Source organism: Macaca thibetana, chromosome 9 (assembly GCF_024542745.1).
Source record: "Macaca thibetana thibetana isolate TM-01 chromosome 9, ASM2454274v1, whole genome shotgun sequence".
Taxonomy (NCBI): domain Eukaryota; kingdom Metazoa; phylum Chordata; class Mammalia; order Primates; family Cercopithecidae; genus Macaca; species Macaca thibetana.
Genome location: NC_065586.1, coordinates 89,535,443 through 89,547,751, shown reverse-complemented (window position 1 = coordinate 89,547,751; position 12,309 = coordinate 89,535,443). Strand labels below are relative to the sequence as shown.

General features: G+C 37.7%; 2 protein-coding genes across 5 annotated transcripts in view; one reads left to right on the top strand and one right to left on the bottom strand.

Annotated features, from left to right (window-relative positions):
- SLC35G1 (solute carrier family 35 member G1) overlaps positions 1-12,309 on the bottom strand; it is a 400,995-nt gene that overhangs the window by 197,118 nt on the left and 191,568 nt on the right. The gene's annotated exons all lie outside the window — the stretch shown is intronic.
- LOC126962045 (protein FRA10AC1) overlaps positions 1-12,309 on the top strand; it is a 36,254-nt gene that overhangs the window by 915 nt on the left and 23,030 nt on the right. For all 4 annotated transcript variants that reach the window (XR_007728568.1, XM_050802823.1, XM_050802825.1 and 1 more), the window contains exons 2-7: positions 2,087-2,163; positions 4,107-4,202; positions 4,331-4,376; positions 7,895-7,971; positions 10,506-10,589; positions 11,155-11,239. Coding sequence is in view for 3 of the 4 variants with exons in the window: in XM_050802823.1 (XP_050658780.1) it covers positions 2,087-2,163; positions 4,107-4,202; positions 4,331-4,376; positions 7,895-7,971; positions 10,506-10,589; positions 11,155-11,239 (465 nt within the window). In the remaining variant the exon portion in view is untranslated. The remainder of the gene's footprint in view (positions 1-2,086; positions 2,164-4,106; positions 4,203-4,330; positions 4,377-7,894; positions 7,972-10,505; positions 10,590-11,154; positions 11,240-12,309) is intronic.

Genomic DNA, 12,309 nt, shown 5'->3' with positions numbered 1-12,309 from the left:
GGCTCTTGTCATTTGATTCGTAGCCTGAAGTGAGTGAGAGCTTTTTAGTTCAACCAGTGAGTTAAGAAAGGTATGGGTTGGATGGAGCGGCCAGCTAATAAAGAAATGGGAGAGTAGGAGCAAGAGTAGGAAGTGGTGTCCTGGGGCGAGGGACAAGATGATGATGATGATAGTTAACATTTACTGGGTTTCCTATAGAAGACAACGATAAAACCCTTTAGATGAGGTAACTCATTTAATCTCCATTCCTATGAGGTCAGTCATCTTACTAGCCTCTTTTTATAAATGAGGACACTGAGGCTTGGAGAGGTTAAGGAACAGGCCCAAAGAAAGACAAATGGAAAGTGCAGAGCCAGGCTGTGAGTTCTAGTAGGCTGATCTCAGAATATATCTCTAAACTCCACGCTACAGCTGTCCCCGATCAAGATGGAAAGAAAGTGAGGACATAGGACAAAGAGTGAGAGGACAATATGGCTTGAACAGATGTGATAAGACAGCTGGAGTTGACCTAAAAAAGGGTGTAAAATCCAGGTGTATAAGGCAATAACAGATGTAAGGGAGGGTAGAGTTGAAACTGTGGCTTTCTAACCTTCGTCTCCAACCTTAACTAGCATCTTCCTCTAGGATTTTAGTGGGACAGAGAAGAGAGGTATATACCCACACACCTAAGTTTGAAAGTGGAGTTACAGACTTTAAAGGTTGTTAAAGATTTAAACAACTTAAAGATTATTTCTCATAGCTACCTTATTTAATAGATGAAGTCCAGGGAGATGAAATGACTTATTCAAGGTAGCCAGGACTAGAAACGTCGTTTATCATAGATCCAATGCAATGAAGTTTAGGGAATTCTTTCTTCTTTTTCCTGCTGCACTTGCTGTCGTTATATTAGTTTTAATAATTTGATAGATCATTTAACCTGGACTGCTCCTTCCAGCCATGTAAATTAGTTATTTGTGACATCAAATAGTCAAATAATCCATCCATCCATCTTAGTGTGTGTTCCAAATTCAGTGTAAAGCTGGAATCAGGAACTTCTTCCAATACAATTGAGTGACAACTGACGTCTTCCAGCATTTCTAAGAGTTTCAGTTCAAAAATGAAGTCCCAGCATTTTGGGAGGCTGAGGTGGATGGATTGCTGAAGCCCAGGAGTTCGAGACCAGCTTGGGCAACATGACGAAACCCCTTATCTACAAAAAAAAATTTTTTTTAAGTTTGACAGGTATGGTGCTGCATTCCTATAGTCTCAGCCTGGAGAGACTGAGGTGGGAGGATCAATTGAGCCCAGGAGGTTGAGGATGTTGTGAGCCATCATGGTGCCACAGCACTCCAGCGAGGGCAACAGAGCAAGACTCTCCAAAAATAACTAGATAAATAAAATGAAACAAGAGAAAGCTGACTAGTCCAAAGGGAAAGGTGGTTTACCTTAAAGAAACTCAAAAGAAAATGGAAATCTCTACATATGTTGAAAAAGATTACAGGAAAATTTTCATCAATTGATGATGTACTGTTCATAAGTACTGTAATTCTCCTGGAATGTAGTAAATCATATTCCAGAGAGGAAATCTGGAGTAGTTGAAATTGTGGGCACAAGAATCAAGTAGAGCAGATTAGCCACTTACTGGATTTGTAAAATAGATTTACTTTACTTTGATTACTTCTTTCCTAAATGAAGATAACTTTCTAACTTGCAGAATTAGAAGCATTGTTTGTAAAGTACTTAACACAAATGTCTGGAACAAAGTTGGTGATAAACACACAGTGATTACTACTACTCTGAATCAAAAGTGAAGCATTGCTAAACCTTGTAAGCAGTCACTGCAGCTTCTAGGCCTGCTTTTCAGTGAAAAGATCAAAGAGTAGCCTTCTTTGTTCACCTAATGACAATTAAGGGTGAAAAATGTTGATGCATTTTCTGAAAGGTGTGTCTCTTATTTAAAAGTGAATGAAAATTTTAGATGGCTAGATGGCCTGTGAACAGGAATCTGCCCACAATGATCCTTGAAAACTGTAACTTATTTTTTAATTATTCTGTTTCCTGGACAATTGGCAACCTAGATTCTAAATAGCTTTGTACTTCTTTACAGATGCATGGTCATGGAGGCTACGATTCTGATTTTAGTGATGATGAACACTGTGGAGAATCCAGCAAAAGGAAAACAAGGTAAGTAATTTTTTTTATTGATCTGTTTTTCACATCCTTTCTAGATTAATATGAAGCATAAATAACTAAGAGTGAAATTTTAGAATTGTGTTTACATGTGAAGACAATTGCTCTAGTGAAGTTTTCATTAAATTAATACATTGATTAAAAATTGGAGAACAATTGTGGGAAAAATAAAACATTAATTCTGCGAAGGGGTTTATTGAAAGGGAAAGAAGAGTTTCAGATTTCTGGAATCTTTTCAGAAATCAGTGAAACCTTTTCATTGCATATATTTTTCATTCAACTGTCAAGGACTGTTTATTTGCAAATGTAGCTCAGAAGGGGCTTGAATGGTGGTCTCTTGCCAGTACTTGCCTTCAAAGTGAAGTTAATATGGAGGATGAAAGTATAATGCAGCACAGTTCTTATGGTTACATGAATGAGCAGACTAAGGGGTCATGGAAAGAAACTCAAGGAAGGTTTTATTGAATTGCAAGAAACAAGAACTCTTAGCACATAAAGCCTGTGCATTATAAGCAGGATATGTCTTGGTGGAGCTGCTGTGCGTAGGAGCATTGTTCTTAGCTTTCAGTGCATAGAAACTCAGTTTTATACTTTGACTCAGGAGTGGTTGACTGATGTATACTAACCAGACTTACACACCAGGCTGTTGACTAATTTTTGCTAAGCAAACTTATAGAAATTGGCTTATCATTTCACACTGAGAGCAATATATTAGGCATACTCACAGTGTCTGAACATTTTTGTAGGATACTCAGTCTTTGTGATAACTCAAAAGATAGTACTAATTATAATAAATTACATTTTTGATGCTTTACATTTTCTAGATTTTTCATTCAAAAATATTACTTTGTAAGAACAGAATTTGAGCAAATCTAGTTGGATACTCTGCTCCAGGATTATATTCATCGCTGTAACTAGGGCTGATCGTCTATGGCAGGGTGTCCAATCTTTTGGCTTCCCTGAGCCACATTGGAAGAAGAAGAATTGTCTTGGGCCACACACTACAGTGGAGCACACACAATTGTGAGTCTATTGGCTCACACTGTTGGCCTGGAGCAGTGCTGGGCCTGCATAAAATACACTAATGATAGCCAATGAGGTTAAAAAAAATTGTGAACAAATGTGTTAATGTTTACAAATTTGTGTTGGGCCACATTCAAAACTATCCTGGGCCACATGAGGCCCACAGGTTGGATGAGCTTGATCTATGGTTTGTTTTCTCTATAATCAGCCTTGCTTTTTGCTCATTATTAATTACCAGAAACTTCCTTATCACTGTGTTACAGATAGAGAAATTAAGAAACAAAGAGATATATAATCGAGTCTTATTAAGATTAAAGTAGTAATTGACAGAATTAGGATTTGAATCAGGAACCTAGGTGATATGACACTAGAGTCCATGCTTTTGTTAGTTTCATCTTCCCCATGTTATGGGTATTAACGTTAACGTATTAATTAAGCTATTTAAGGAAATGTAAAATATCTTGTTTTTTTTTTGTTTTTTTTTTTTTTGAGACGGAGTCTCGCTCTGTCGCCCAGGCTGGAGTGCAGTGGCCGGATCTCAGCTCACTGCAAGCTCCGCCTCCCGGGTTCACGCCATTCTCCGGCCTCAGCCTCCGGAGTAGCTGGGACTACAGGCGCCCGCCACCTCGCCCGGCTAGTTTTTTTTTTTGTATTTCTTAATAGAGACGGGGTTTCACCGTGTTAGCCAGGATGGTTTCGATCTCCTGACCTCGTGATCCGCCCGTCTCGGCCTCCCAAAGTGCTGGGATTACAGGCTTGAGCCACCGCGCCCGGCCAATATCTTGTTAAAGATCAGTGAGTCTCCTTAAAGCTAAGACTTACATTCTTTAAAGTATATTCCAATTATGAAAATATAAAGAATTAGAAAATAACCTTTGGAAAAAATGAACTCTTATTTTCTTCTTATATACCAGGACAGTTGAAGATGACTTACTGCTTCAAAAACCATTTCAGAAAGAAAAGCATGGAAAGGTGGCCCATAAACAAGTTGCAGCGGAATTGCTGGATAGGTATGGTATTTCAATGTCAATTCTATTTCTTGGTTTAAGTTGCTTCATCAACTATGGACTAAAAGATTTGATTATGTTAATTTGAATATAGACATTTTGAATTTTCTTTAAAAAATTTGTTTTAACAGGGAAGAAGCAAGAAATAGAAGGTTTCATCTCATAGCTATGGATGCTGTATCCTTTTTGTATTTCCAGATTTTTATAACTAGTAGAATATTTTAAAATCTGCTTTTTTGTTTTATAAAATTTTGTGAAGTCAAATAGGCCTTTTTATTTTTAAAGATAAGTATTTAGTGATGTAGGATTTTGCCATTTATACTTTTGGGTACAATTCTCTTTTACTAATATATAGGAAAGATTTAGAGACAAAAATGATGAAACTTATTACTGGTACTCTATAAATAGGTTTATAAAGTACATGAATCTGCAAATATATTTTCCTAATTGTTTTTTCAAGCTTTCAACATTTCCTTTTCCTATACTTATCTTTAGTCTCATTTTAATTTATGCTTTTCCTACCTAGTTCTTTGCTATTTAAGGTCTCTACAAAACTTGTATTTAAAATTAGGTCTATCCAGCCTGTCCCTGGATCTAAGGAAAAAGTAGAAATAAAATGAGGCCTGCCTGTGGACTGTCCTCAGGCCTGCCATGGCTTTAATTTTTAGGCATGACTTAAAGCTATCTTTAAGATAAACCCTGCCTTCTGGTTATAGCCATTTCTCAACTCAGTTTTTTAATAAGACTGGCTAATGATGCTTCACTGCTACGCTGGCCATCCATACTGCTGTTGAGAATATTGGAGAATTAAAGAGAGACCAAGCAAGAACTGAAGTATCTTTGGGTATTTATTGCTGTGATCAGAATTGGGAGAAGGAGACAGTGTCAATTTGATACGCCCCCTACCTGTAATCATCTGTTTCACTGTGTTATTCCAATATTTTTCTTTAAGTTATAGAAGTACCATTGTGTCACTAATTGATTTATTCCTCTTATCTCCTAACCTAGTAGCTTAGCTTTTCCGTGGATCTCATCTGCCGTTTGTTCCTTTAGCATTTAAACATTTGCTCTGCCTTCTCTGACACCCACTGCAATGGGGGCACCTAGTTAGAGCCTGGTGAGAGTGAAAGTATAGACACTCCTTTTCTGGCATAGGTGGAGATGGGCCACAGTTTTTTTGTTTGTTTTTTGTTTTGTGTTTGAGGATTTATTTTATTTTTTTTTTCTTTATTTTATTTTATTACTTTAAATTCTGGTATACATGTGCAGAACATGCAGATTTGTTACATAGGGTATACATGTGCCATGGTGGTTTACTGTACCTGTCAACCCGTCACCCTCGCCCTTCCCTGCCCACAGGCTCCAGTATGTTTTGTTCCCCTCCCTGTGTCCATGTGTTCTCATTGTTCAGCTCCCATTTATGGGTGAGAACATGTGGTGTTTGGTTTTCTGTTCCTGTGTTGGTTTGCTGAGGATGGTGGCTTCCAGCTTCATCCATGTCCCTGCAAAGGACATGATCTCGTTCCTTTTTGTGGTTGCATAGTATTCCATGGTGTATATGTACCACATTTTCTTTATCTAGTCTATCATTGATGGACATTTGAATTGGTTCCATGTGTTTGCTATTGTGAATAGTGCTGCAATAAACACACAGGTGCATGTATCTTTATAATAGAATGATTTATATTCCTTTTGGTATATACCCAGTAATGGGATTGCTGGATCAAATGATATTTCTGGTTCTAGATCCTTGAGGAATTGCCACATCATCTTCCATAATGGTTGAACCATTTTACATTCCCATCAACAGTGTAAAAGCGTTCCTGTTTCTCCACAACCTTGCTAGCATCTGTTTTTTCCTGACTTTTTAATAGTTGTGATTCTGACTGGGAGCCACAGTTTTCTTTGAGTTGTTTGACAAGAGTAAAGTAGTTATTGTCTAAAAGTTGTCTTGCTAAACTGACTCTTGGTCATTTGGTTAGAGAGAACAGGCTTTCGTTGAGGCTTTTTTAGTCCTGCCTGTTGGTGTTTCCAGGTTGTCAGCTTCTTTACCTCCAAATCTAGGATATATGAGACAAAAAGAAAACCTAGGGAACTCGCTATCATGTCATACCATAGGTCTTCAGGAGGTCCCTAGTGGTATGCCTTCTTCCCTCTACCTTTTAGAGTCTTTTTATATTTGATATATAATGTACAAGGATTTTAGTTGTTGTTAGTATGAGGAATAGGGAGAAGTACATCTTTGCCTACTCCATCTTCCCGGAAGCAAAAGTTCCACCCGCCACCTGTTCTTGTACATAAAATTATATTGGAATACAGCCATGCTTCATTTATATGTTGTCTTTGGCTGCTTTCATGCTAAAATGGCAGAACTGAGCATTTGCAACAGAGACCATATGGCTTGCAAAGCCTGAAATATTTACCATCTGGCCCTTTGCAGAAAATGTTTGCTGACCCCAGCTCTAATAGGTTACATGACTTGCCATGGTCACGTGACCAGTTAGTGGTAGATCGAGAGCTAGAATCCAGATCTCCAGATATTTGGCTCTTCTTTCTGTCTCTCTCTCTCTTTTTTTTTTTTTTTCCCCCTGAAATAGTAACTGGTTTGTTACAATATGAAAATATCACTGTCTGATTAAATTGTCTATTAGTACACATTATGATGAATTAAATCACTGTATATCTTTAATGTAATAGTCACAGAGTATTGTAGGAGGCGAGGTTAGCTATTATATGCATGTTTGGCTCTAGAGAGAGAGCTGTTGAGCTTTTTAAAACAGTAAAATGCTCATATATTTTGTTACACTGCTTTGAAAGTAAACATGGCATTTTATTATTTGAATTTAAAAGACAATATAAAAACTGATTTTTTATATTTGCTTTTTTTGAAAGTTTAATGTTAGGATTTCATATTATAAAAGTTGCATCTTCTACTTAGAGGCTTTATCATTACTAAAATAGATAAATTATATTTTATGATAATGAAAGATAAATTCTCTACTTTTAGAAAGTATAATTTTTAAATTTTTCATATTGTGATTATTAGAATGAGTGGTGGTAGGAGGCTATATGCAGTTCAGCAATAGAATAAGAAGCTGTCTTTCTCCCCAGATGGAGATATATTTTTATCACAAGAGTAGTGTATGCTTGAAAAATATTCAAAAGAAAGCCTCTACTTTACAATCTTCACTTTCAACAATTTAATATATACCCTTCTAGATTTTCTGAATGTATAAGCATGTATACTATGTGAATACTTTTATATTTTATTTTTATTTATTTGTTTACTTTTTTGAGACAGTCTCGCTGTGTTGCCCAGGCTGGAGCGCAGTGGCCTGATCTCGGCTCACTGCAAGCTCTGCCTCCTGTTTTAATGCCATTCTCCTGCCTCAGCCTCCTGAATAGCTGGGACCACAGGCACCCGCCACCACGCCCAGCTAATTTTTTATATTTTTAGTAGAAACGGGGTTTCACCGTGTTAGCCAGGATGGTCTCGATCTCCTGACCTCATGATCCGCCCACCTCGGCCTCCCAAAGTGCTGGGATTACAGGCATGAGCCACCGCGCCCAGCGGTGAATATTTTTTTAAAAAACTAAATAGACTCATACTATGCTTTTTTTACCCCCAATCGGCAATATATTATGACACCAAACAACTCCTGAGAGAATAAAATCCTTAATTTTTTGCATTTCAGTATCAAAGACATACAAAGTTTGTAAATGACTACATTTTATATTATGGTGGCAAAAAAGAAGATTTCAAGCGTTTGGGGTAAGTATCAGGAAGTTTACATAGAAGGGAATGTGGGTTATGGAGAACTTCAAAGACCCACAGCTACTGTGCCTTCTGATTCTGTCATTCTTCCCTGCTTTCTATTCCAGTTTGCCTTTTTTTTTTTTTTTTTTTTTGAGACGGAGTCTCACGCTGTTGCCCAGGCTGGAGTGCAGTGATCTCGGCTCACTGCAAGCTCCGCCTCCTGGGTTCAGGCCATTTCCTGCCTCAGCCTCCTGAGTAGCTAGGACTACAGGCGCCCGCCACCGCGCCCGGCTAATTTTTTGTATTTTTTTTAGTAGAGACAGGGTTTCACTGTGGTCTCGATCTCCTGACCTTGTGTTCCGCCCGCCTCGGCCTCCCAAAGTGCTGGGATTACAGGCTTGAGCCACTGCGCCCGGCCTTTTTTTTTTTTTTAAGATGGAGTCTCACTCTGTTGCTCAGGCTGGAGAGCAGTGGCTTGATCTCAGCTCACTGCAACCTCTGCTGCCGTGGTTCAAGCAATTCTCCTACCTCAGTCTCCCAAGTAGGGATTACAAGCTCCTGCCACCGTGCCTGGCTAATTTTTGTATTTTTAGTAGAGACGGGATTTCACCATCTTGGTCAGGCTGGTCTTGAACTCCTGACCTCGTGATCCACCCGCCTTGGCCTCCCAAAGTGCTGGGATTACAGGCATGAGCCACCGCTCCTGGCCCCAGTTTCTTTTTTATATTATAAGGTAGAGATACCATTCACAGGTACTAACTGAGTAGCTCTTCATGAATCCAGTATCTTTGAACAGGCCTCAGGTAGACTCTATACATGCTGAGCCGGGCACAACCCTGGTGATAAAAGGATGTGTGAGGTATACCATGTGTCTTCTTGGCAAGGATCTTTGAAATAAGGAAATTTTTAGACCTTAATGTTTGGGATTGCTTTTTAAAAAAGGTAAACAAGAAATCTCACTCTAGCATTTCTTGCACATCAAAGTCCTTCCCATGTTTGACTCTTCTGTCAGAACTTCTTGTTTTGTTTTGTTTTGTTATTGTTTTTTTGTTTTTTTTGTTGTTGTTGTTGTTGTTTTTGAGAAGGAGTCTCGCTCTGTCGCCCAGGCTGGAGTGCAGTGGCGCGATCTCGGCTCGCTGCAAGCTCTGCCTCCCTGGTTCACGCCATTCTTCTGCCTCAGCCTCCCGAGTAGCTGGGACTATAGGCACCTGCCACCACGCCCGGCTAATTTTTTTGTATTTTTAGTAGAGACGGGGTTTCACCATGTTAGGCAGGATGGTATTGATCTCCTGACCTGGTGATCTGCCCACCTCGGCCTCCCAAAGTGTTGGGATTACAGGCGTGAGCCACTGCCCCTGGCCTTGTTTTTGGTTTTTTAATTTTTATTTTTATTTCAATAGTTTTTGGGGTACAGGTGGTTTTTGGTTGCCTGGATAACTTCTTTAGTGGTGATTTCTGAGATTTTAGTGCACCCATCACCCGAGCACTGTGTGCTATTCCTAAAATGTAGTCTTTTATCCCTCACCTCCCTCCTGGCCTTCCCCCGCCTTAAGTCCCTAGAGTCCATTATATGACTCTTTTGCCTTTGCATCCTCATAGCTTAGCTCCCACATGTCAATGAGAACATAGGATATTTGGTTTTCCATTCTAAGTTACTTCACTTAGAATAATGGCCTCCAGCTCCATCCAAGTTACTGCAAAAGACAGCGTTTCGTTCCTTTCTGTGGCTGAGTAATATTCCATGGTGTATATATATATATATATACACACACACCACATTTTCTTTATCCACTCATTGGTTAATGGGCACTTTGGTCGGTTCCATAGCTTTGCAATTGCGAATTGTACTGCTATAGTGTGCACAGGTCTTAGAACTTCTTAGTTTTATGTGAGTTTTTTTTTTCCCTCTAACAGTTTTCTGAGTTGGTAGCGCTCTGAGAAACTTTAGTACCATCTCATTTACCCCCAATTTATCTCCCCTGTCAATTTATCCTGTATCTCCCAATAATCACTTTTTTTTTTTTTTTTTTTTTTTTTTTTTAACCCCCAGACTGTTAGCATTTTATTTTGAAAGATCAATCCCTTTGGCTCTCTTCCTCCTTTACTCAGTCTTCTACCTAGGAAACTGTAGTAAAATGAGATATGGAAAACTTTTCATATTTTTTAAAATTAAATCTCAGCAGAGTGGTGTTTTATAGACTTTTGGTTAGATTCTGAAACTTATTTTCATTCACTTTTCTTTATTCATTTAGTGTTTAGTCAGGTTTCTCATTCTAGCTTTGGTAACTTAGCACCATTTGTATAATTGAAACCAATGCTACAGACAGATTCCTTATCCATTTAACTTGCTTCTATAGTACTGTTTTTTTAAGTACCTTTTGAAAATACTGAAGTATTTTTATAAATATATGAACAAATATATATACTCACAAAAGAACTATATTCATGTATTATATTTTTAATAAAATTTTCCAAAACTCACAGAGCTATTTAACCTAAATTTGACTACTTTTGTTTTTGTATTAAATTGAAAAAGTTCTGTTTTCCAGGGAAAATGACAAGACAGACTTGGATGTTATACGAGAAAATCATAGATTCCTATGGAATGAGGAGGACGAAATGGACATGACTTGGTAATTAGCCATCAGAGGCATAATGCATCAAATGCTTTAGTCCTGTTTCTCCTGTTTTCTGAGTGGTTTTTTGTCACTTAGTCAAGGTGTTCAGCCCCTTCATAGAACAGTTCAGAATCAAGGACATAAAATCATACCTAGGATTATTTGGTTCTTTTGGTAATTCTTGGCAGTTTTAACTGACTTCTCAGTGTTTGACTTAGTCTTCAAAAACATTATTTTTTACAGTATTGTGTGTTATCTTGTAATATGCTATTATATGCTGCTGCTTTAATTTTTAAAGTTTTGGAGAAAAGTCATACCTGAAAATGTTTTTTTAAATCCAAACATTACAAAGGGTAAACAGTGAAGAGTGATTCTCCTTCTCATTTGTGACTGTCATTCTCCAATTTCCCTCCCTGAGTGAACCACTTTTAATAGTTAGTATCCAGATATTCCATGCACATGTAAGTAATAGTTCTCTTAAAACTTTAATATTTACGTCGTATGTATTCTTTGACATCACTTGAAAGTAGCAAACCGTGGTTGAGTTTCTAAATGTATATTTATATTTTTATGGATCTAGGGAGAAGAGACTTGCTAAGAAATACTATGATAAATTATTTAAGGAATACTGCATAGCAGATCTCAGTAAATATAAAGAAAATAAGGTATGCTTTCCACATATTTATAGAAAGAGGTTCTTATTCAAGTAAAATATTAACTTTTATTATACTGTCATGTCCCCCCTCCACATTATTCTTTTAGAGATGCTAATTCTAGACTCAGTTGTCCTGCATTTATGATGTGTCATTTGGACCATTTAACCTCTGCAGCTGTGGAGTTTACAAAAGGCCTATGGAAATTTAGAAGGAAATTTATGCTTTTTTTCTTTTGTGAGCTGAGGCATGAAAAGTCTAAAATTAAACACAAGTGGGTATTGGATCCTGTTTCATCCTGACTCTAGTCTAGAGCCTCTAGTGATTGTGATGAATGATTTAACTCTACAGAATAATATCTTATTTCACAGATGATGTTTGAAATTGATAGATTTTAAAAATTGATTACCATTTATAGAGATCCAGATGTACATCTTCTATTATGTAAATGTCTATTCTAGTAAAATTAACATTTCAATCAGTGCTAATTAGTAATGTCAGATTTCCTTTCCCACTTTACATCTTACTTTAGTTAATATTTTTATTTTTGGTTGGGTATGATGGCTCATGCCTGTAATCTCAGCACTTTGGGAGGCGGAGGCAGGAAGATTGCTTGAGGCCAGGAGTTCAAGACCAGCCTGGGCAATATAGTGAGACCTTGTCTCCACAAAAACTGGAAAAAATTAGCGGGGTACCGTGGTTCATGCCTATAGTTCTAGCTACTTGGGAGGCTGAGGTTAGAGGGTTGCTTGAGTCCAGGAGTTTGAGGCTGCAGTGAGCTATGATCGTGCCACTGCATTTCAGTGTGGGTGACAGTGAGACTCTAAAAAATAAAAAGTTATTTTTATTTCTATCTCAAATGTCAAATTGTGGCTGGAAAAGGTGACCCAGGAGCAGATCTCAGTTAGAAATGTGAGAGGAGGGAAGGTTGCATAAATATGTGTTGTAGATACTGTATATTTGTATTAAGACAAAAACCTGTTTAAAAAGCTATCTTATATTTATGTATCATGAAGATTTCTTGTCATTTAAATCGTTTGATCTCATTAGAACCAGGTTGATTTAATAATTTTTTCAGTAGT